General features: G+C 45.1%; 2 protein-coding genes across 5 annotated transcripts in view; one reads left to right on the top strand and one right to left on the bottom strand.

The window, feature by feature from the left end:
• Positions 1 to 1,391, top strand: part of SNX25 (sorting nexin 25) — a 117,279-nt gene extending 115,888 nt beyond the window's left edge. For all 3 annotated transcript variants that reach the window (XM_069977729.1, XM_069977732.1, XM_069977730.1), the window contains one exon: positions 755 to 1,391. In XM_069977729.1, coding sequence (XP_069833830.1) covers positions 755 to 850 — 96 coding nt within the window. In that variant the 3' untranslated portion in view covers positions 851 to 1,391. The remainder of the gene's footprint in view (positions 1 to 754) is intronic.
• Positions 1,392 to 2,105: 714 nt separating this feature from the next.
• Positions 2,106 to 19,533, bottom strand: LRP2BP (LRP2 binding protein). 2 transcript variants are annotated; one of them, XM_069977733.1, is made up of 9 exons: positions 19,397 to 19,533; positions 16,284 to 16,437; positions 12,614 to 12,723; positions 12,272 to 12,385; positions 6,195 to 6,337; positions 6,019 to 6,124; positions 5,673 to 5,896; positions 3,415 to 3,580; positions 2,106 to 2,322 (listed from the first exon to the last, which is right to left on the bottom strand). In XM_069977733.1, exons 2-9 carry the CDS (start codon positions 16,378 to 16,380, stop codon positions 2,257 to 2,259), a joined length of 1,026 nt encoding a protein of 341 aa, XP_069833834.1. In that variant the 5' UTR covers positions 16,381 to 16,437; positions 19,397 to 19,533; the 3' UTR covers positions 2,106 to 2,256. The 2 variants fall into 2 exon arrangements, with proteins under 2 accessions (XP_069833834.1, XP_069833835.1); XM_069977734.1 differs by lacking the exons at positions 12,614 to 12,723; positions 19,397 to 19,533 and having other exon boundaries at positions 16,284 to 16,431.
• Between the last annotated feature and the right edge of the window lie 1,457 nt (positions 19,534 to 20,990).

The following is a 20,990-nucleotide window of genomic DNA, read 5'->3' as shown; positions in this document are numbered from 1 at the left end:
TTATCCTGCTGCTTAGGAGTTATACAGATATTTGTGCTAACACATAAAATATAGGGTAAAAGCATATTCTACAAATCAAATCTTATTTTTAAAAAATCCAATTGCTGTTCAGGTTTATAAAAATGCGTCTGCTTTCTGTTTCAAACAGTTCCACAACTGTCCACAGGTTATGTGCGGTTTCACAGCTCAGCTACATTTACTTTCAGTGTATGTTTACACATAGTATATACCTGAGCTGCAATACCTGACACAGCCTATAGCCAGATGTGGAGCTGGTTCTAGAAGAAAGCAGCCATAGGTGGAAACCACCATCACAACACCAGTGCCCATAGAGGCAACCACCCAGTGGTTAAGTGATGCCACTGCTTTGCTGCCAGATCCAGGCCTTGGCCAGGCTGCAGCACAACTCCACACCTTATGCTTCCAGCCAGCAGACTGAGGGGGCGAGTTACTGACCCTTATACAGATTATTACCTAGAAAAACACCTGGGTGAAGGTGGAGTGCTGAAATAATATAGAGTGGTGGTGCACATGCTACTTATTATGGTCACGTTGCTGGTGGAGAGAAGATGGATCTTCATTCAGCTAACATTTATCACCTAACTGATCTCTGATAAGCAAACACAGTTCACCTCTTCATTGGTTAGGTGATAAATCCTACCTGCTGGAATACCTCGGTTAACATGTGGCCAAACACAACCCGATATATTATATGTTCCCATGACTAATAGCCGCCTTCTCTGTTTTCTCTCAGGTATTGCTTGAAGTGCTTCTAGTAGAGTTGTGTCCAGAATTAAGGACTCATCTAGAACAACTGAAAGCTGGTCCAGTGTGTGACAGCACAAAGTGAACCACTACTTCTAATGTCTGTGTAACAATAGACATGATAATACTTTCCTCTTTTCCATAGAGGGCCGACAGAGGACTACTTACTCTCCTGTGTCTTTTTTTTTTTTCCCCCTTTATTTTATGTGACAGACAGGGGAGGCTGTTCCTATAGTAACTGTAGATAATGCTGCATTAATATCGGTTTTATTTAAGAGATGTTATTTAGTTACCGTTCTCTCTAGAGTAAGACCCACAATGTTAATATGCTGTAAGTAAAGGGGACATCTTTTAACTTGTTCAGTGGATCGTTGGTCACTGGACGTACACGACATTCAAGGAGAGTTATTATGTAAGATAGTGGCGGGACAAAACTGAATGTTGTACAGCTCATTTCCTCATTGAGGATCTCAAACATTCCTTTATTATTTCCGGTGTATTGAAGAATGTTTTGTGCAATACTTTGTCATGTAATTGTGAATATTTTATTCTTTATTGCTTTTATTTTTACCAAAGACTGCCCATTATTTAAACTATTTGTAAGCAATAAATTAAAAATGGACTAATCTATGTTTACCAAATTATTGATGACGGATGGGAAATGTATGCCTTATTACCAGCCTAGACATTTATAGCGTATCCTCAAGATATGCCCTAAATGTCTGATAGGGGGTGGGAATTGATTCTGTAACTCCCATTCACTTCTAAGGGAGCTATGGAAGCTGAGCAACACAACTAACTCAACTGATTCCCTAATCCCAGCCATCTCTCTGTTCAGTCCTTGAACTGGAACTAGGGAAAAACCATTCCCACGACATGTGTAGGTCCCTGATGTGTGAAGTGCATACATCAAATCTTTGTGGCATATCCTGTGGGTATGTGACAAATGTCTAAAGCCCCTATTCCACGGGCCAACTGTGAGGAGCTGTCAGCGCTCGTTTGGTCCTCGTTCAACGCTCACTGCCACCGCTACTACTTGCGGCGGCAGCAAGCGGGTGAGTGCGGGAGGGGAGTGCGGAGTGACAGCAGCAGTTCGCTGCTATCACAGTCATTTGTTTTTCAACATGGTTGAAAGACAAACGACTATAACGATCAGCCGACATGAACGATGTCGGCTGATCATTGGCTTCTATTCCACGGGACGATTATCGGCCGATATCAGCCGAATATGGCCGATAATCGTTCCGTGGAATAGGGCCTTTAGATAGGAATATCCCTATAACTGTACAGGTAGTAAACCTCTAGATAAGGCTTCCACACAATACAAGAAATAAGGAAAATAAGTTCCATATGTGCGTTTAATATTGCTTACATATATAGTGATAGAAATCATTGCAGCTGGACAGAAGACCTTGGTTAATTTTCATGAGACTGTAATCCATGTTTTTTTATGAAGAATGTAAAGAGATGCAATAATACTGAAACTCGCTGCTAAACCTTTCCATATATTACATCACACTGGAGGTCACTGGTCACATCTGCGTCCATGTGGAAAGCCTGAAAGATAAAATGACGTGACAAATCAAGAGCTGGAAAGCTGAAACAGTCTTGTGGTACATGGATCTAGGAAGGAACTCTGTAATGGACAACTACACTCAAGTAAAAACCTACTACATATCACAGATTTTAGTGTAGCCATAATGGAATGTAAACTGAGAAGATGCACTGTATTCTGAAGAGCCCAATATAAGTCAATGAGCTCTATCAGAAATTGTTGGGATCTGTTTGGAAATGGATTTGTCATGGCTCCATTAAGTAGCTGGGCCTTTACAGTAGTGCCAACAGAGCCTAACATTCTACTAAAGAATGGGACTTTGAGCCAAACGTTTGTCCTATACACCTTATATTGACCTATATCTATATAGGCTATGATAGTTTGTGACTTTTTCTTTTTTTTCTGCTTTTATTTTATTTAAGGCTAGGTTCACACTTTCTTTTTCCATCCATTTTAATGTTTTCCTTTCAATATGTTTAATTTTAATGTACAGGGAAAAAAATAGTCAAGCTCATTTTTGTGGATGTAAAATAAAAAAAAAAAAAAAGCTTCATTTCAATATAATATAAATATATATATAAATGCGAATGCAATTACAATCATATTTATGATTGCATTAACGACTTTTCATAGCAGTTTACCTTCTCATCTTAATGTCTATCGTTTAAAAAAAAAAAAAAAATCATTGCTTGTCTGTCTTCTACATAAACTTCATTGCCCTGATACAATTCATTACAACAAACCACAGTATTTAGGCTCATTGCGCACTGCTTTTTGGTTTCTTTACCGATACTCTGATATAAAAAATTACTAGCTAAACTTATGGGGACTTACAAACACTATGTAAAATTTCCTTTCTGTTCTCCAAACACACAAAAAATAAATAATGGGGACTGTGGAGTTTTGGTAAAGCCTTTCTGAAGCATTGGTGATATTTGGACCTTTCACACATATCTGATGACATGAAAACAACACAGCAAGGATCTTTAGGTTGGGATATAACAATAATTGTTGTCACGAGCGATGGGGATTATATATGTAGTGTACAGGGGCTCCTGTTACAAACTGTACAAAGCTTCATTATTACAACTTACCTTTCTGTAGTGTTGTTTTGCAGCAGCTGTGTCTGGCTTTATGCCCAACCCAAAATGGAGACATCTGGCTAGGTAGAAGTTAGCCATAGCAATTCCTTTGGCTGTGTACCCAGGAAGACAGTCTTCTGCGTCTGCTAGTAGGTCAGCTCTGTCATGCTGTACAATCCTGTAAGAAATAAAATAAAAATGAAAGTATACTATATGCACGTTAACATAGTTGTCCAGAAGTGAAAAAATATGGCTGCTGTATTACAAAAACAGTATCATGTGGGTTCATTGGTTTTGTGGTATTACAACTCTGTTTCACAGAAGTGATTGAGGCTGAGTTGCAGTATCACATAACCTGCAGACACTTGAGATGATGTCTTAGGAGGAAAGCAGCCTTGTTTTTCTAATCTGGGACACCCACTTTAACATCTGTCACACAGCAGTCATACAGTAACTAATGTGTTTATTGTACCACATGTAAGTAGTTGGCAGTATCACATATAAGGGTTTCTGATTTTATTTTTTTATATTGTATAACATTTTTTAAAAACGTATTATTTTTTTTGTCCCTCAAGGAGACTTTGACATATGACTGATTGCAGGGCCTAAAAGGCTTTCATAAATTGCAGGGGCTGGTTGTCATTGCAATGTCAAGCCCTTGGGACCAATGAGGTAAAGTCCTCTTTATCTAACTGCTTAGATCCTGTGGTCATGATCTAAGGCATGGGTCTCCAAACTGTGGCCCTCCAGCTGTTGCAAAACTACATTTCCCATCATGCCTGGACAGCTAAATCCAAAGCTTTAGCTGTCCAGGCATGATGGGAGTTGTGGTTTTGCAACAGCTGGAGGGCCACAGTTTGGAGACCCATGCTCTAAGGAGTTAAATGGCCAGGATCAGAGTTACCTCTGTCATATACAGCAAATGTGCATGGAACTGGATCTGCTTGTGAGCTTGCATATGCATTCCATGTGAGCAGGCTTATGTGCTTCCAAAAAACGACAAAAGGAAAGCTGACGGCACAGATATGTATATATCCGTGTTGTCAGTTTCTATATCACAAGTAGTGTTGAGCTGATCTGTCAAAATGTGGCATATCAATGAGTTTGGCAACTGGAAGACTTGGCATTTGGTTAGCAGTGGCTGCAGAAATTAGATGCCACCCTAGGGCTGCCAGGAAAACATGGACATGACCATAGGTTGTATCCATTTTTTTCTGACAGCCCTAGGGCAGCATCCAATTTCTGCTGACAGCCATAGGGCAGCATCCAATTTCTGCAGCCACCGCTAACCAAATGCCAAGTCTTCTAGTTGCCAAACTCAATTTTGACAGATCAGCTCAACACTAGTCATACGCAGCAGTGCATACTTACCATCCATACTGCTTGAGATTCGGCATTCGGCTTTCTTATGCTCTGGCCGTTGCTATAACTTCAGGCCTCTGCCTCCTCAAGAATGATTGACAGCTTGATGAGGTGGGGCCTGAAGGTACAGCTGGAGGACTGGAGAGCCAGATCGCAGCAGCGCAGACAAGTATGCACTGCTTGTGATCAGACAGCATACAAGGATTATTTGCGCAGCCCAGCCACTTGATTTATTATGCCGTGTAAAGACAGTGGAAACAAAGCCCAATTTTTTATTTTTTTTTTACAAACAACTGACAATGATCTAAAAGAAAAAAAAAATACCCCATATGGCTCCTGTGCCAATGCTTTCATAGTACCCCTTAGATCTCTATCTACTAAGTTTCAGCAAGGATGTGGCCTATCGGTTTGTGACTGATGGAGCCAATCACTGGTGTTGATGTGACATCACTGGAGCGGAGTAAAGAAAGACCAGTGAGGAATGAGGGAAGCTTCAGCACTGGCACAGCTAGGCTTAGGAAAAGTTAGTATAATTCCTGTCCTTATTATATACAATTCTCCGCTGTTTATAAAAGATTTCATAGTGCTGGAATATCCTTTTAAAAAAAAAAACAAAAAAAAAAACAAGTCATGATAATGCTTTTGTTTTACGAGAACTAATAAAGAGATATTTCTATCTGAAGTTATCTCATATACACAGGATTGAACAAGCTTATTGCTGGGGGTTCACCTGCTAGGACCCCTACTTATCACAAAAATGAAGACAAAATTGTCCCCTGAAAAGAATCAGTGTGTGCGCTTAGCCAGCAATTTATTCTCTATAGGGCCCTTGAACATTACAGAGTTCAGCATCACAGTTGTCCTCCGGTAACAAACATGAAGTTTTGAGATATGCCACGTGGTCTTACTTCTTGGCTAGCTCGGCTGCCTTTGTGTACAGCTTCCTGTTGTAGTAGTAGCTGACCAGGTGCCCTTGTGCATACACATTTCCACGCTCTGCTGCTTCCTTCAGGCACTCCAGTGCAAAATGCAGATTTCTCTTTATTCCCAGGCCATACAGATACATCACACCAAGAGCTCCCTGAGACTCCACGCTGCCATTGCCACAGGCTTCTGAATGCCACAAGAAGGCCTGTAAAATGTCAACGAGATAACGTGTAGTAAAATATATGTATCTTTAAAGGGAAACTAACAGTAGGTTCAAAGACTCTATGGATTGAGCGTGAGATGTGCTGAGTCTATTAAGACAATAACCTTTCGCAGATTCTTGCCTGGCGTTCGGGAATAGAACATTCCCAGCACACTCTGGGCTTTCACACTGGCTTTGGGGTTTCCATTATCTGCTGCTAAAAGCCACCACCTACAATGAAAGGAAACGTGAGAAATAGAGAGGCAGGCTGCTACTGGAAAGCTTCAAGAAAATGGATTACCTCTCTGCTTCTTCTTCAGAGTGACGCACCCCGCAGCCTTCATAGCACGCTCGCCCCAGATTGTACGCAGCTGCATATTTCAGGTGTTTAGCTTGACGGCTGTCGGAGGTTATAATCATCTTCATGTACTCCACACCTTTCCTCTGAAAGAAAAGCAGGTTGGAGGGATAAAACTGTGATATTATGTCTTGAATGAACACAAAGCTATAACAGCACATTAGACAACGGTTATAGTAAGAACTTTTCAGCTGAAATAGTCTCTTCTAAAATATTTTACGTGACAATGTAAATGTTAAAGAAAATGGTTCAAGAAAGACAGCGCCAGTAAGTAAGCTCTGTATATACTGGAGTCCCCCTGCTAACAGAGCAGCTCCGGTAAGATAGGCCTTTTTAGTGGCCACCATGTAATAACAGACTTCAAAACTGTACCTCTATAGTTCATAAATTAGTCCGGTAATCTGCCCTACCGACTTAATTTGTGTTTTGGAGATAAGGGATGGTTGTGATGAGAAAACCCCTTTAATTCATATTGATTAAAGCAACTCTGTACCCACAATCTGACCCCCCCCCCCCCCCCCAAACTGCTTGTTCTGTTAGATAGCTTCTTTTTATCCAAGATCTGTCCTGGGGTCTCTTCGGCAGGTGATGCAGTTATTGTCCTAAAAATCAACTTTTAAACTTGCAGTCCTGTGTCAAATTGGAGTGTCCTATAGTGTGTATGCCCTAGGATTGCAACACCCCTCTATCCCTCCTCATCACTAGGAATGCCCCCGGGCAGGATTTTTCCTATTCATCACTTGTCTGAACACTCCACAGGTGCCTTTACGATCTAGCTCATAAGCAGTGTTTACACAGGTGATGAATAGGAGAAATTGTTCTAGGGGCATTCCTAATGGCGGGGAGGAGGGACAGAGGGGTGTCGCAATCCTAGGACATGGGTACTCTAGGCCACCCCAATTTGACACATGGCTGCAAATTTAAAAGTAGATTTTTAGGACAATAACTGCATCACCTTGGGGGAGGGGGGGGGGGACACATTGTGGGTACAGAGTCGCTTTAACATTAAATGGAAACTATCAGCAGGTTAAACAACTCTTACCTGTTGCTCTGTCCCTTTTGTGCGTGCAGCGCTGTCTCTTACCACCCTTAATGTTCCAAACTGCCGGTTACCATAAGGAACTAACTGCTTGGGAACAGGGCTTAGGATAAAGGTAAGAGGCTTCCTTCATCCTCAGCACTCTGTGCACATAAGAGACATATCCGCAGGTTAGAGGTTTGCTAACAAGCTAAAGTGATTTTTCAGCTGCAATTCAGATTTTAAACTGCTGACACTGGGTTGTATAAGGGTACGTGCACACTACAGAATCCCAACGCGGTCAGGGATTTTGCAGCTCGCACCCGCTCGCGGACTCTAACGGTCGCGTGCGTCTCTGCATGTGTCTCAGATTCCATTCTATGCACGAGAGGATTCCGCCGTCCGTCCAAAGAATTAACCTATTCATTCTTTGAACAGACAGCGGAATTCGCCTGCCCATAGAATTGTCTATAGGACGAATGGAGGTGCGCACGGCCGCCAGAGTCAGTGAGCGGGTGCAAGCTGCGAAATCCACAACGGGTTTTCCGTCGCAATTCTGTATTGTGCACGCACCCAAACCCTTGTCAAAGCAGCCCTGTGCATACACACAAAGATGTGTGGTAGGCACATGTTGCACACTTTTGACTTCGATCAGCTGACAAATGAGCATTTGCTCACTCATCTGCTGATCACTGTGGTCTGTGGTTCCAGGGTGTACAAATAGTTTTTCAGGTGCAAAGGGTCACGAATGCTTTCCTAAGCCCCTGAAGTGCTGAGAGTTGTAACATTTCCATGCTTCATCTCCCATCCTTATATTTACTTGACTGAGTCAGCTGGAACCTTAGCCCTGTCAGGGATGGGAGGGGGAGCGAGGAGGAATTTTAGCTTTTTTTTTTTTTTTTTTTTGGGGGGGGGGGGGGGGGCTCATTTTTCTCCCCGTTTTTCTCCCCGTTTTTGCTAAATGCAGCAGGTTGAGGGTTTGGCGTTTTTTCTCCCATAGACTTTCATGGAAGTCTTCTGCTCCACTCAAAAAATGCCATAGCCTATGCATACGGCGCTTAACTACTAAAAAAAAACCCATAGCCTATGCATGGCATCCATGCTTAAAGTGACTGTACCACTGGGCTCAGGCTGAAGCACTGGAGGCGGGCCAACCCAACCCCAGTGGGAAGAAATCCCCGCCCCTCCATGACGTGACTCCATTAGAATCAATGGAACCCTATCATAGAGGGGCTAGGGTTTCTTCCCACTAAGGGTGGGTCGGCTCGCCTCCAGTGCTTCTGCCTGGGCCTGGTGGTACAGTCACTTTAACTCTTTGTGTGTGAGATTGAACAATGTGGCCCCAAGGGGGTTAAGTGAGGATGCATGCCGTCCTCAATTAACACCATGGGGGCCACATTTATCTGACAATGTACCCATCCCAGCAAGGGAGGGGGTTAAGTACCCCCCCCTTTCTTGCTGGAATGGGTGCAGTGCTGGGAAACTGGTCAGGCCCTATTGATACTCACCCCAGACGTCTTCTCTCTTCAACAGGGCTGTGGCTATTCAAATATGACAACAATGAATCAGGGGCTGATTGGCAGAAGTGACAAAGTAAATCAGCGGCTGAAGCAGTGTCCCTGCTTAACCATCACATGACCCCCCCCCCCCCCCCCCCCCCCCAAATCCCGCAACGGAGCGCAGGTTCATTTAACCCCCCTGGGGACCATACTTCAGCATTGTAGTCCATGTTAAGGTGAAAACACTGCAATGTATTAGAAGACACCACTCTGGAAGTCCAGTGGTGCTCGTAGTAGGACTCGTCCTGGAACAGTAGAAAGATAAATGCCAGCACACGCCGCTGATGAAGGCCACCTAGCCGAAACGCGTCCTCCTGTTTATGTAGCGCCAATAAAGTAAGCATTACTCTACTTGGTGTGTGCCGGGATTTATCTTTCTACAGGTGAAAACACTGACACAAAAACGCCCAAAGTAAAAAAAAAAAAACTTACACAAAGACAAAAATGCTAGAACAAATGCAACTGCATGAAAAAAAACACCATATCAGGGCAATGTAGTAACTTAGAGCAGATGCCAAAATGCAGCAATACTGTGTTTCATGCAAATATACTCTTGGGTCACATTCACAGAAAGCAGTTTTTCATTTCTGGTCTGCAATGTGGGAAGAATTTCGTATTACGCTGGAGTATGACATATGGGTCTTGGGTTATCTTTGGGGGATCTTTGCTATACACCAGGGGTGAACATACTGACTGTGCCACCAGTTTAGTTGCACACAAGCCCTCTGTTTGAGAGAAGACATTATTACTGTGGCCAGCAGATGGCAGCATGACACAGCAATACCTCTTGCCAGTATTGAAACAGGACCTGTGAGGACTCGGAAGGTATGTCTACAGTATGAGATCTTGGCTGTTGAGACAGGTTGGGCTATGATTGCTTAACAACTGTCCATAGCAGATAACATGGTTGGCCACTTTCTAAATATGAACGCTCTCTGTCCTAGTATTTAGGATACATAACTTACACATAGGAGATCTGCAGAAATCATGTATGCTGATCCCTTAATAGCACTGAGCAGAAGGGCACAATGTAAAGAAAACTGGTATATTGCAATATAGATTGCAATATTAAGTGTCCCATGCTTGTGCAGACATGAGACCCTGGAGTCACATGACCAAGGAAGCCATCAATGTTTAAATCTCCTGTTCCGCAGTACCAGTTACATATAAAGCAACCCTGGACCACTTTCACATCTGTCATTTTTTATGTTCGTGCATATAACATTTAGGGTTAGAAAGTAGTCACCTTCTTTACTATTATATCACATTACAAGATTTTACAAGTACTTCTGTCCACAGACACAGCAGCAAAGAGGTGTTTGTATACATTGAAATCCTTGCTGAAATCCATGTCTGCCACGTAGCACTGTATAAGACTGTAAAAAAAATGGATTTCAAAAACGTAGTGTGAACCCAGCCTAAGAAATCACAACAGCAATTGAGCAAGGCAGATGCTGAAACCATTACCAACCTAAAGCAATGGCAGATTATCTAGTCATTCCAGTAACTTTGCATGGAGCCAGTGCTGGTACATAAATACAGTAGCCCCAAATATAGAGAAAAAGCTGGTAATTCCAATAGTATTTTACAATATTTAGAATTATTTATCATAGAGGAGGAACTATGAATCGGTGAAATTGTGAAAGGCATAATGGATCTGAGGACGAGCTACAAAAACATAACACACCCAGCAATATGTCACGGCACAGTACAGGGAGATCTGTTTATGTACAGAACCGATTCTTCATTAAATAGCAAGTTAGTTCTCCAAAAATAATCCAAGACGCGAGTCATACACTGAGGTCATGGGAACTGGGCGATGATGTGACAACTGGGAGAGACTGGCCAGTGGATCGAGTCCTGCACTCTGTTAGGCCCCCTTCACACGTCCGGAAAAAACGCCCGGATTTCCTATCAGGAAATCCGGACGGATTTCCGGACGCATAGACTTTCATTGGACACGGACACCCTTCCGGAATTTTCCGGAGGGCTATCCGTTCCGGAAAATAGGACCGGATTTTTTAGAACCGGTCCTATTTTCGTCCGGAAATCCGGCCCGGACGCCCCCATAGTTAGTCTATGGGAGCGCCCGGGCCCCGGACGCTTTCCTGATGCACATCAGGAAAGCGTCCGGAGTTCCACTCACCTTCCGCCTCTGCTCCTGCTGCCTCTTCGCTGCCTCTTCATCCGCAGGTACCCCCGGCAGCCACTCGCGCCACTCGCGGCACCCCCGCACCCCCCCCCCCGCGGCACCCCTGCACCCCCCCGCGGCCACTCGCGGCACCCCCGCACCCCCCCGCGGCACCCCCGCACCCCACGCGGCCACTCGCGGCACCCCCGCACCCCCCCGCGGCCACTCGCGGTACCCCCGCACCCCCCCGCAGCCACTCGCGGCACCCGCACCCCCCCCCCCCATCCCCACCCCCCGGCGGCCAGGAAACCAGGACAGGTGAGATTAAAACTCCCATCATGCCCTGCTGACAGGCCATGATGGGAGTTGTAGTTCTGCAGCCTGTGGCCATCCAGGTTGCAGAAGTACAACTCCCACCATGCCTTGCTGACAGGTCATGGTGGGAGTTGTACTTCTGCAACCTGGATGGCCACAGGCTGCAGAGGTACAACTCCCATCATGTACTGCAACCTGGGTGACCACAGACTGCAGAAGTACAACTTCCATCATGACCTGTCAGCCAAGCATGATGGGAGTTGTAATTCTGCAAGCTATGACCATCCAGTTTGCAGAAATACATGTCCTATTTTTTTTTCTCATCAGGAAATCCTGAAGGTTTTTCCTGATGGTTTCCTGATGGTAAAAACGGATTACTGTCAGGAAATCCTGATACTATCCTGATGACATTTAAGGCCTCCTGATCAGGATTTCCTGACAGTAAAAACTGACACGGACGTGTGAATGGGGCCTTATAGTATTAGAGACTGATGGTGCAAAATTCACATGGCAGTGTCTTCAGTATACAGGATTTCTGCCCTGCTGGCTGTGAGGATGGTTGTAAGATCAAAATGAATGATTTCTCGTTCGTCGTTTGATCGTTCACTGCGTTTACACGTACGATTATCATTTGAATTCGATCGTTATCGTGCAAATTCGATCAATAATCGTTCCGTGTAAACGCAGCATTACAAATCCTGCTCCAAATCACATAAATCTATAAAACACAATGCTCAGCTTCTCGCAATCTTCCCTCTATTATCCTGCCCTAAGATAAGGCAGAAAAAAAATCACCTGACAAGTTTAGGGTGAGGTATGGGATCTTATGATATGTGGGTTATTAGATTTAAGGGTTACCTTGCTAGGTAAAAAAAAAATTGGGATGTAATAAAAAGCCTAAAGTAAACATGTAAAGTCAGCCTCCAGTTAAACTTGGAATCAAACGTGACCACAATAATTCATATAGGTGTGTTTACACTATTCACACAACACATACCTGATCTTCTTGAGTTCCTAGACCATCATAATACATCACTCCAGCTTGGTATAAAGCCTGAAAATCCTCATCTTTGACTTTTTCAAAGTGCAATAATGCCTCTTCATACCAACCCTGAAAAAAATAGATACAAGACACCTGTCAGTACATGCATGCTACTGACCATCACAACTTTTACACATGGTTTACAATACAGTGTTTTCTCTTTCTCTAACATAAATACTGTATATAACAGACAGGTCAGCAGGGATTATCCTTATATTATCAGGCAAGAACCAGACATAAGAACCATGAGAGGTTTTGGCATCCATCCATGTCACATTTATGAGTAGAAGTTTTTACCTCCTCAAAGCTAAGTTGTCCCAGAAGGAAATGGGCCTGTTTATCTCCTTGTTGAATCCTATCTTTCAGGTACTGTTCAGCAGTTTCTAGTAGACCAGCATGGCTAAGACCTGTAAATGGAAGATACAAGTGTTTTAACCCCTTAAGGACGGGGCCCATTTTCGTTTTTGCGTTTTTGGTTTTTCCTCCTTGTGTTTAAAAGGCCATAGCACTTGCATTTTTCCACCTAGAAACCCATATGAGCCCTTATTTTTTGCGTCACTAATTATACTTTGCAATGACAGGCTGAATTTTTGCATTAAGTACACTACGAAACCAGAAAAAAATTCAAAGTGTGGTGAAATTGAAAAAAAAAAACGCATTTCTTTTATTTGGGGGAACTGTGTTTTTACGCCGTTCGCCCTGGGGTAAAACTGACTTGTTGTGCATGTTCATCAAGTCGTTACAATTAAAACGATATATAACATGTATAACTTATATTGTATCTGATGGCCTATAAAAAATTCAAACCACTGTTAACAAATATACGTCCCTTAAAACCGCTCCGTTCCCAGGCTTATAGCGCTTTTATCCTTTGGTCTATGGGGCTGTGTCAGGTGTCATTTTTTGCGTCATGATGTGTTCTTTCTATCGGTACCTTGATTGCGCATATACGACTTTTTGATCGCTTTTTATTAAATTTTTTCTGGATTTGATGCGACCAAAAATGCGCAATTTTGCACTTTGGGATTTTTTGGCGCTGACGCCGTTTACCGTGCGAGATCAGGAATGTGATTAATTAATAGTTCGGGCGATTACGCACGCGGTGACAACAAGCATGTTTATTTATTTGTTTACTTTTATTTAAAACCTGGGAAAAGGGGGGTGATTCAGACTTTTATTGGGGGAGGGGGCTTTTTACTATGAACAACACTTTTTTTTTTTACACATATACTAGAAGCCCCCCTGGGGTTAGGGTTATTCCCCCTAGGGGACTTCTAGTATATATACTTTGATCTCTCATTGAGATCTCTGCAGCATAGATATGCTGCAGAGATCCATGAGATAGGCACTCGTTTACTTCCGGCTGCTGCAGCCGGAAGTAAACGAGTGCCGAGCCGGGGACGGCGCCATCTTGGACGAATCCCCGGCCGGCATCAGTAACGGAGATCGCTCCTCCGGGAATCAGTAACGGAGATCGCTCCTCCGCCGGAAGACGGCGGGAGATGTGGACGCGCACGTCAAGGAGGCCTCAAAACGGAGCCCAAGGTGGCGGGGTCAACGGCGCTGTAATGGGCGGGGCTATGTGGCGCTTCAGGGACCAAGCCCCGCCCAGTGGCGCTAGAAGATACTCGGCAAAGGTACAATTTCAGGCAAAGCCACCTCATGAAAAAGAAAAACAATTACAGGTATGCAGAGAGCTATAGGCAGGTTACACATACCTATAAAGATTGAAAAATGATTATTGGGGGTGACAGTGTCACTTTAAACTAGACTAGAAAAGCTGAGCCCAGTATATTTGGTGTATTTATCAGGAGCATTTACCAGTGTATAGACCAGACACCTACTCTATGAGGAAAAGGAATTAAACTATAGGTGGGTTCACACACAACTGATCCACAGCGGATTTCACGCTGCAAATTCGCAGATCCTTAACCGTTATTTTTAATGAGATTACATACTCAGAGCGGGATTGTCATCCCGCTGTGAGTGTGTAAAAGTCAGCCCTCTTAACCCCCCTTGGCTTGGTTACCGGTTCAGCGCTGCGGCTTGCTTCAGGGGGTTGAGGGCCAGGAGCTCCCTGGAGCTGCTGAGGGTATGGATTATCATTGAAAATTACAGTTCAAGATCTGCTGTGGGTTTCACTGCAAATTCGCAGCATAAAATCCGCTGCGGATGTGTTGTGTGTGAATCCACCCTAAGGGTGTGATCAGATGCAGTAGTGGATTATAATAGGGGTGTTTTGGGCAGCAGCCCGGGGCCCTGAGCTCCTGGGGGGCCCATGACCACCCAAAAAGACTTATACTTTCAGTGGTGTCTCCTGGCTACACTGTGCAAAAAATCACAGTTTTTTTATGGCAATTTTGCACAAATCAGGACATCATGACATTATCTATCCTGTACTATAAATGCCAGGCTAGTGCTGCCATAGTTACAGTGGGGTGGGGGGGCCCAGGCTTGGTGAACAGCCCGGGGCCTATGGTAAAGTTAATCCGCCCCTGATCAGATGTACCAAGTTTGCAGCAGATTTCACAGCGAAACCTCAGGTGATACTCGGTACTGCTATGACCTATGGCTCTGCATTCTTGCAGTGGCTGTGGCAGGACGTCAGTGACCCGGGAGCTGCAGAAGCTCTAGATCTTTAGATATTGTCTTACACCATGTCAGATGAAGAGGCCAGCAAAGCTCACATTTTGTCATCATCTTTTTTATTTGACAATAAAAAGCATCAACTACTCTTTTTTTTTTGCAGCATGTGGAAAGGATTTCTAAAATCGAATCCAAGACTGTCCATATGTAGCAAATACACTACATGTGGCCCTATCCTAAGGCTGGGTTCACACACAGTATATTTCAGGCAGTATTTGGTCCTCATATCAGATCCTCATAGCATCCAAAACAAGGAGTGGATTGAAAACACAGAAAGGATCTGTTCACATGAGGCTACGTTCACACAGAGCAAAAGGAGCGGATTACGCAAGGAAATATTTCCGTCTGAAATCAACTGACGCTGAATTCCGAGCAGAATATAAGCAGAATGTAAGCAGAATCCCTGCGTATTCTGCTAGGAAAGTGTTCAGCTCTTGACAAATTCAGTGCAGAATACTCGAGGAATCCGCGCTGAATCCGCATGCATTCAGCGCTGAAATTCAGTGAGTATTTGGTGAGTAAACTAGACTATACCAGAACATATACTAGAATCCTCCTCCCCCCCCCCCCTTTTCCCCATTTCCGCGCTGATTCAGCGAGTAATTTCCGCTTGTATTCCGCGCTGCATACGCGCGTATTCCGCGCTGAAACAGAAAATCAGAGCCCCATTGATTTGTATAGGCTTCCGCTAGCGGAAGAATGAACATGTTCATTCTTCTGGCGGAAAGCGGATTAGTTCAGTGCGGAAATTCCACTGTGTGAACTGCAGAGCAGAATTTCCATTCAACACAATGGAAATTAGCTCTGCACCTATTTTAACGGCTGAAATTTCAGCGCTGATTCAGCGCAGAAATTCAGCTGCTTTTGCTCAGTGGGAACGAGCCCTAATGTTGTAATTGAGAGGATGAACGACATTTAATGGCAAATATTTGCTGTTATTTTAAAACAACGGCTGTTAGTTATTTACTGTTATATGGCGGCCATCCACTCAATTTCAACATTGTGTGAACAGATCCTTTCTGTGTTTTCAATCCACTCCTGGTTTTGGTTGCTATGAGGACCAAATACTGCCTGAAATATACTGTGTGTGAACCCAGCCTAAGCCTAAGATGTATATTTCAGTCAGTATTGTGGTCCTCATATTGCAACCAAAACCTGGAGAAGAGGCTGGTGTGGACAAGTACTAGTAAAAAATACTTAGCTGCTATACGGAGCTGGACAGGTTAAATGATCAGGTTCTCTATCAGGTGGCTCCGAGGTGCAGTGTGACATATACACAGTGCTTATGGTCACTATAATAATACGCCTATAAGATTTTTACCTGGTGTATCCTGGGGAAAATCAGGCATCTGGCTGACAATACACAAGATGTCATTGTCCCTTCTCTTGGGTAAGGGCTCGGAGTTCAGTCTCTTCATTCTTCAGACAACTAGGTGGGACTATAAGGATTTCATATTGTGAACTGTAAATGTTTCCTGAAAGAAAGCAATACAGTGCTAAGAGTCCTGTGTTTAATATGAGTGCTGATCTAGTAGATCTGCATTTGCCTAAAAAGACTTTTACATGGCTCAGCAATTGTGTGACCAGTGGTGCAAGACTGACAGCTGGATACTTCATGCAGCCCCTCATTAAGGGCCTTTTATTGTGGGATAAATCGTTATATCGTATCAATTTAAAGGAAAAAGAGTTGGGGAGGAGGTGGCTGAACCTACAAAATGCACCTACCTCCCTGACTCCAGCACTGGGTTCTGCTGTCCTCCGCTCCGGTCCCCTGCCACTTCCTGCTCTGAGCAAAGACCCAGGTCGTGACGTGTCAGGCCGCTCAGACCAGGAAGCAGCCAGGGGACTGGGGACCAGAGGACAGTGCTGGAGCTAGGGAGGTAGGTGCATGTGAGCATGTTATGTTCAGCCACCTCTTCTCCGGACTTTTCCTTTAGGCTGGGTTCACACACAGTATATTTCAGTCAGTATTGTGGTCCTCATAGCAACCAAAACCAGGAGTGGATTGAAAACACAGAAAGGCTCTGTTCACACAATGTTGAAATTGAGTGGATGGCCGCCATATAATGGCAAATATTTGCTGTTATCTTAAAACAACGGCTGTTGTATTGAAATAATGGCCGTTATTTACTGTTATATGGCGGCCATCCACTCAATTTCACCATTGTGTGAACAGATCCTTTCTGTGTTTTTAATCCACTCCTGGTTTTGGTTGCAATATGAGGACCACAATACTGACTGAAATATACGTAGTGTGAACCCAGCCTCAGGGTGCATTCACACGTACTGGATCTGCACCAGACTTGATGCTGTGTTCAGTTATTTAGATCAAATCTGCTGCAGAATCACAGCATAAAATCTGCAGCGATGCGGTGTGTGTGAAGCTACCCTAATGCTACAAACCCACTTGGCGGATCTGCAGCGAGTCCCCTTGCTGCGTATTTGCAGCGAGACTCGCTGCAGATCCCGGCCCTATACTTTTAATGGCAGACAAACACGCAGCAGGGATGTACATCCCTGCTGCGAGTTTGTCTGCAGCCCACCCCATTAACCCCGCCGGAGCTGATACTTCACCTGATCCCGGCTCCGGCGGTTCCCGATGTCTTCAGCAAGCCGGAGCGGGGACCCGGCCCCCCCCCCCGCAGCACTGATCGCACGCCCCCCCGCAGTCCCGGCCGCCCGATCGCCCCCCCCCCCCCCCCAGCACCGATCGCACGCCCCCCCCAATCACCCCCCCGCAGCACCGATACGGCAACAATCTAATGATGAATGAGAAATTGTTGGTATTTTGTTGATCTCATCTTCAGACGCGATTGGCTGAGCATAACTGTGCTCAGCCAATCGCGGCTGAGCAGCTGATGACGCCGCAGGGGGGGGGGGGGGGGGGGGGGCGGCACGAGGGACGGTCGGAGCGGTTTGGCCTCCGGAAGATGACATCACAAGATAACCCCTTTAATCATTCGCTAGTCTTTTGGTGCAACACTTGTCGTTTGCAGGCATCAGTATTATATTATGATATTAAAACAATCATATTAATGACTTTTTGTAAGATTTGTCTTATCGACTAACCATTTATCATTTAAAAGAAAAAGAAAGTCATGGTATCCTACATCTCGGACAGAGTAAAGGCTCCCCTATGCCCTCAATAATTTGGTTGACAGCTAGCTATTCAGTTTACCAACATAAGGACTGAGCAGTTGGAATCCAACATGCCAGACCCTTCTCTTTCCTGACATCATCTGCTCTGGGATAAAGGAGACCCCCATAGCAAATTAGATTGTCAGCCATGCTAGCCATAAATGATGGCTTTCAACCATAATGTGTATGCGGGCCTAAGGGCTTATCACACACGTAAAATTCACACTGAAAACATTTGTCACAATGAAATAACCAAACTGCATGAATGTTCAAAAAGTTGCACTGAATTACCCGACAGCAGTCTGGGAAAGTTGGAGGTTTAAAGGAGTAGTTGACAAAAAAAATATTTGAAATCAACTGGTGCCAGAAAGTGCCTGAGATTTGTAACTTACTTCTATTAAAAAAAAAAAAAAAAAAAATCTCAAGCCTTCCACTACTTATCAGATGCTGTATGCCCTGCAGGAAGTGGTGTTCTTTACAGTCTTGATAGCAGGAGATATTTGCTTTGGGGATTTGCTACTGCTCTAGACACTTCCTGACATAGACAAAGGTGGCAGCAGAGAGCACTGTGCCGAAATAGAGAGAATACTCCACTTCCTGCAGGACATACAGCAGCTGATATGTACTGGAATATTTTTTTTAATAGAAATAAATTACAAATCTTTGGCACTTTCTGACACCAGTTGATATGAAAGCATTTTTTTCTCTAATAGAGCTGCTAAAGCGTTCTCTTGCCATACTGTGTGCCGTCCTGCTAGGGGGTTTACTCCGGCACGCGCTGCAGGGGGAGAGGGAGGCTGGAATGAATGCTCCGGGCTGTGACTAGTTGACAGGCAGAGACATGACTAGTCAGGGCCCAGACACCGCCCACATGACTAGTTCCAGAGTCTGTCCCTGACTGGAATAAAGCAGCGCTTTCTCTGATATACCCCCTGGGAGGGCGACCCAGCCAGTATGGTAAGATAAGACCTGTGCAGCTGTACTAGGAGGAGCTAACAGTGTGATATGCATTATAATAGTGATGGGTTCCCATAGCTAACCACTACAGCCAGGATGGGGGAGCCAGCACTCCAGCTGTTGCAGAACTACAATTCCCATCATGCCTGCACAGCCTTTGGCTGCCATTGTAGTTTTGCAACAGCTGGAGAGCTGAAGGCCCCCATCCCTGACCTAGAGAAGCACAGGTCCCAGCACTGACACAGTACATAACCTGGCTCCACGAGCAGCTCTCAGCGCGCTCTATGTATGGTCTGCTGAGACTTGTAGTTCCCGCATGGCTATGGCAGCAATACACACCTCACGTCCCTTCACTACGTTCTCATTGTACAGGCTCGGGCCCCGGGGGCTCGGGTCACACGCTCATCTGCGGGCGTACGGCCAGCGTAAGTCACATGACCGCTGTGTTTGGTCGCCTTGGTAACTTTCGCCGGGCAACACTGTAAAGGAGTATCACGTGCGCCACTACGCGAGGAGGGGCGGAGCTAAGTCAGTTCTCGGACCAATAAGCGTAGCAGTGATGATGTCAGGGCGGGGCTTGCTGCTGCCTTGGGATACGTCTACATTGTCCCTACAATAGACGCTGCGATATTATTATATGCTGCAGTTTCTCCTGCACAGCCTCCCCGTGTACTCTGTGCACCTGCAGGGGTGGAGGGCAGACCATAGCCACTGGCTGCACTGCTGACACCACACAGTATTATTATGCAGAGAATCACCTCAGCTGCCCCACCACGCTTTTCACCAGGAATGGTTTTTACTTCGTTTTACTGGTTTCTGACTAAAGAGTTTATTATCAGCTACATTGCACGTTGCATTTGATGACAGGAAATGTCCGGAGCAGCAGCAAATCCCCATAGAAAACCCCTTCCTGCTCTGCACAGTACCTGACATGGACAGAGGTGGCAGCAGAGAGCGCTATGTCAGAGTGGAAACAATACACCACTTCCTGCAGGACATACAAAAGCTGATAAGTACTGGAAGACTGGAGATTTTTACATAGAAGTAATGTACAAATCTATCGTCCCCGGACCCCGCTGTCGCCATCTTGGGACGATCATGTCATCTTCAGGAGGCCGGCCGGAGTGCTCCAGCCCTCCCTCATGTCGGCTCTCCTCCGCCGCGTCATCAGCTGCGATTGGCTAAGCATAGTGTGGGTGGGGGGGGAAACATGGGGAAGGGGGCCATTCACTTAAATAACACACATTACAAAGTTGTAAAGCTTTGTGTGTTATTTAGTGAATAAATACTTTACACCGCACTACACCTTTAAAGCAAATGTACCATCAGGTCCATTCGCTGTAAGTGTTGCACATGAATAGACTGGCGCCAGCATAGGAGAGCCAGTGTCGCGGTCCCTTTTTTGAACTGCGCACGGCGGGTCATACAGGGGGCAGGCTGGCCCGCCTCAAGTGCTTCAGCCTGGGCTGTGGTGCAGGAACCAGGCTGTGGTTAAAATAAAGGACCGCGGCACCTGCATCTTTACGTCAGTGCCAGTCTATTTAGGTGCAACACTTAAAGCGCATTTGCTTTAAGACCCTTCAGGCAGATGTCAGGGTGTAATATCGGGCAGATGTCGGGGTGTAATATCGGGCAGGTGTCAGGGTGTAATATCTGGCAGGTGTCAGGGTGTAATATCAGGCAGATGTCAGAGTGTAATATCGGGCAGGTGTCGGGTTGTAATATCGGGCAGGTGTCGGGTGTAATATCGGGCAGATGTCGGGGTGTAATATCGGGCAGGTGTCAGGGTGTGTAATGTGGCAGGTGTCAGGGTGTAGTATCGGGCAGGTGTCAGGGTGTAGTATCGGGCAGGTGTCAGGGTGTAATATCGGGCAGATGTCAGGGTGTAATATCGGGCAGATGTCGGGGTGTAATATCGGGCAGGTGTCGGGGT

This window comes from Dendropsophus ebraccatus, chromosome 7 (genome assembly GCF_027789765.1).
Source record: "Dendropsophus ebraccatus isolate aDenEbr1 chromosome 7, aDenEbr1.pat, whole genome shotgun sequence".
NCBI classification, from domain to species: domain Eukaryota; kingdom Metazoa; phylum Chordata; class Amphibia; order Anura; family Hylidae; genus Dendropsophus; species Dendropsophus ebraccatus.
Note: the sequence above shows the minus strand (reverse complement) of the source record. Positions and strands in the feature narration are given on the sequence as shown.

Excerpts from the sequence above, each read along its gene's own strand:
- LRP2BP (XM_069977733.1), bottom strand. The coding sequence starts at position 16,380 with ATGAAGAGACTGAACTCCGAGCCCTTACCCAAGAGAAGGGACAATGAC. Across the intron at positions 12,386-12,613 it reads GACAACTTAGCTTTGAGGAG|GGTTGGTATGAAGAGGCATT; the intron begins GTAAAAACTTCT and ends TATTTTTTTCAG. Across the intron at positions 5,897-6,018 it reads CAGGCAAGAATCTGCGAAAG|GCCTTCTTGTGGCATTCAGA; the intron begins GTTATTGTCTTA and ends GACATTTTACAG.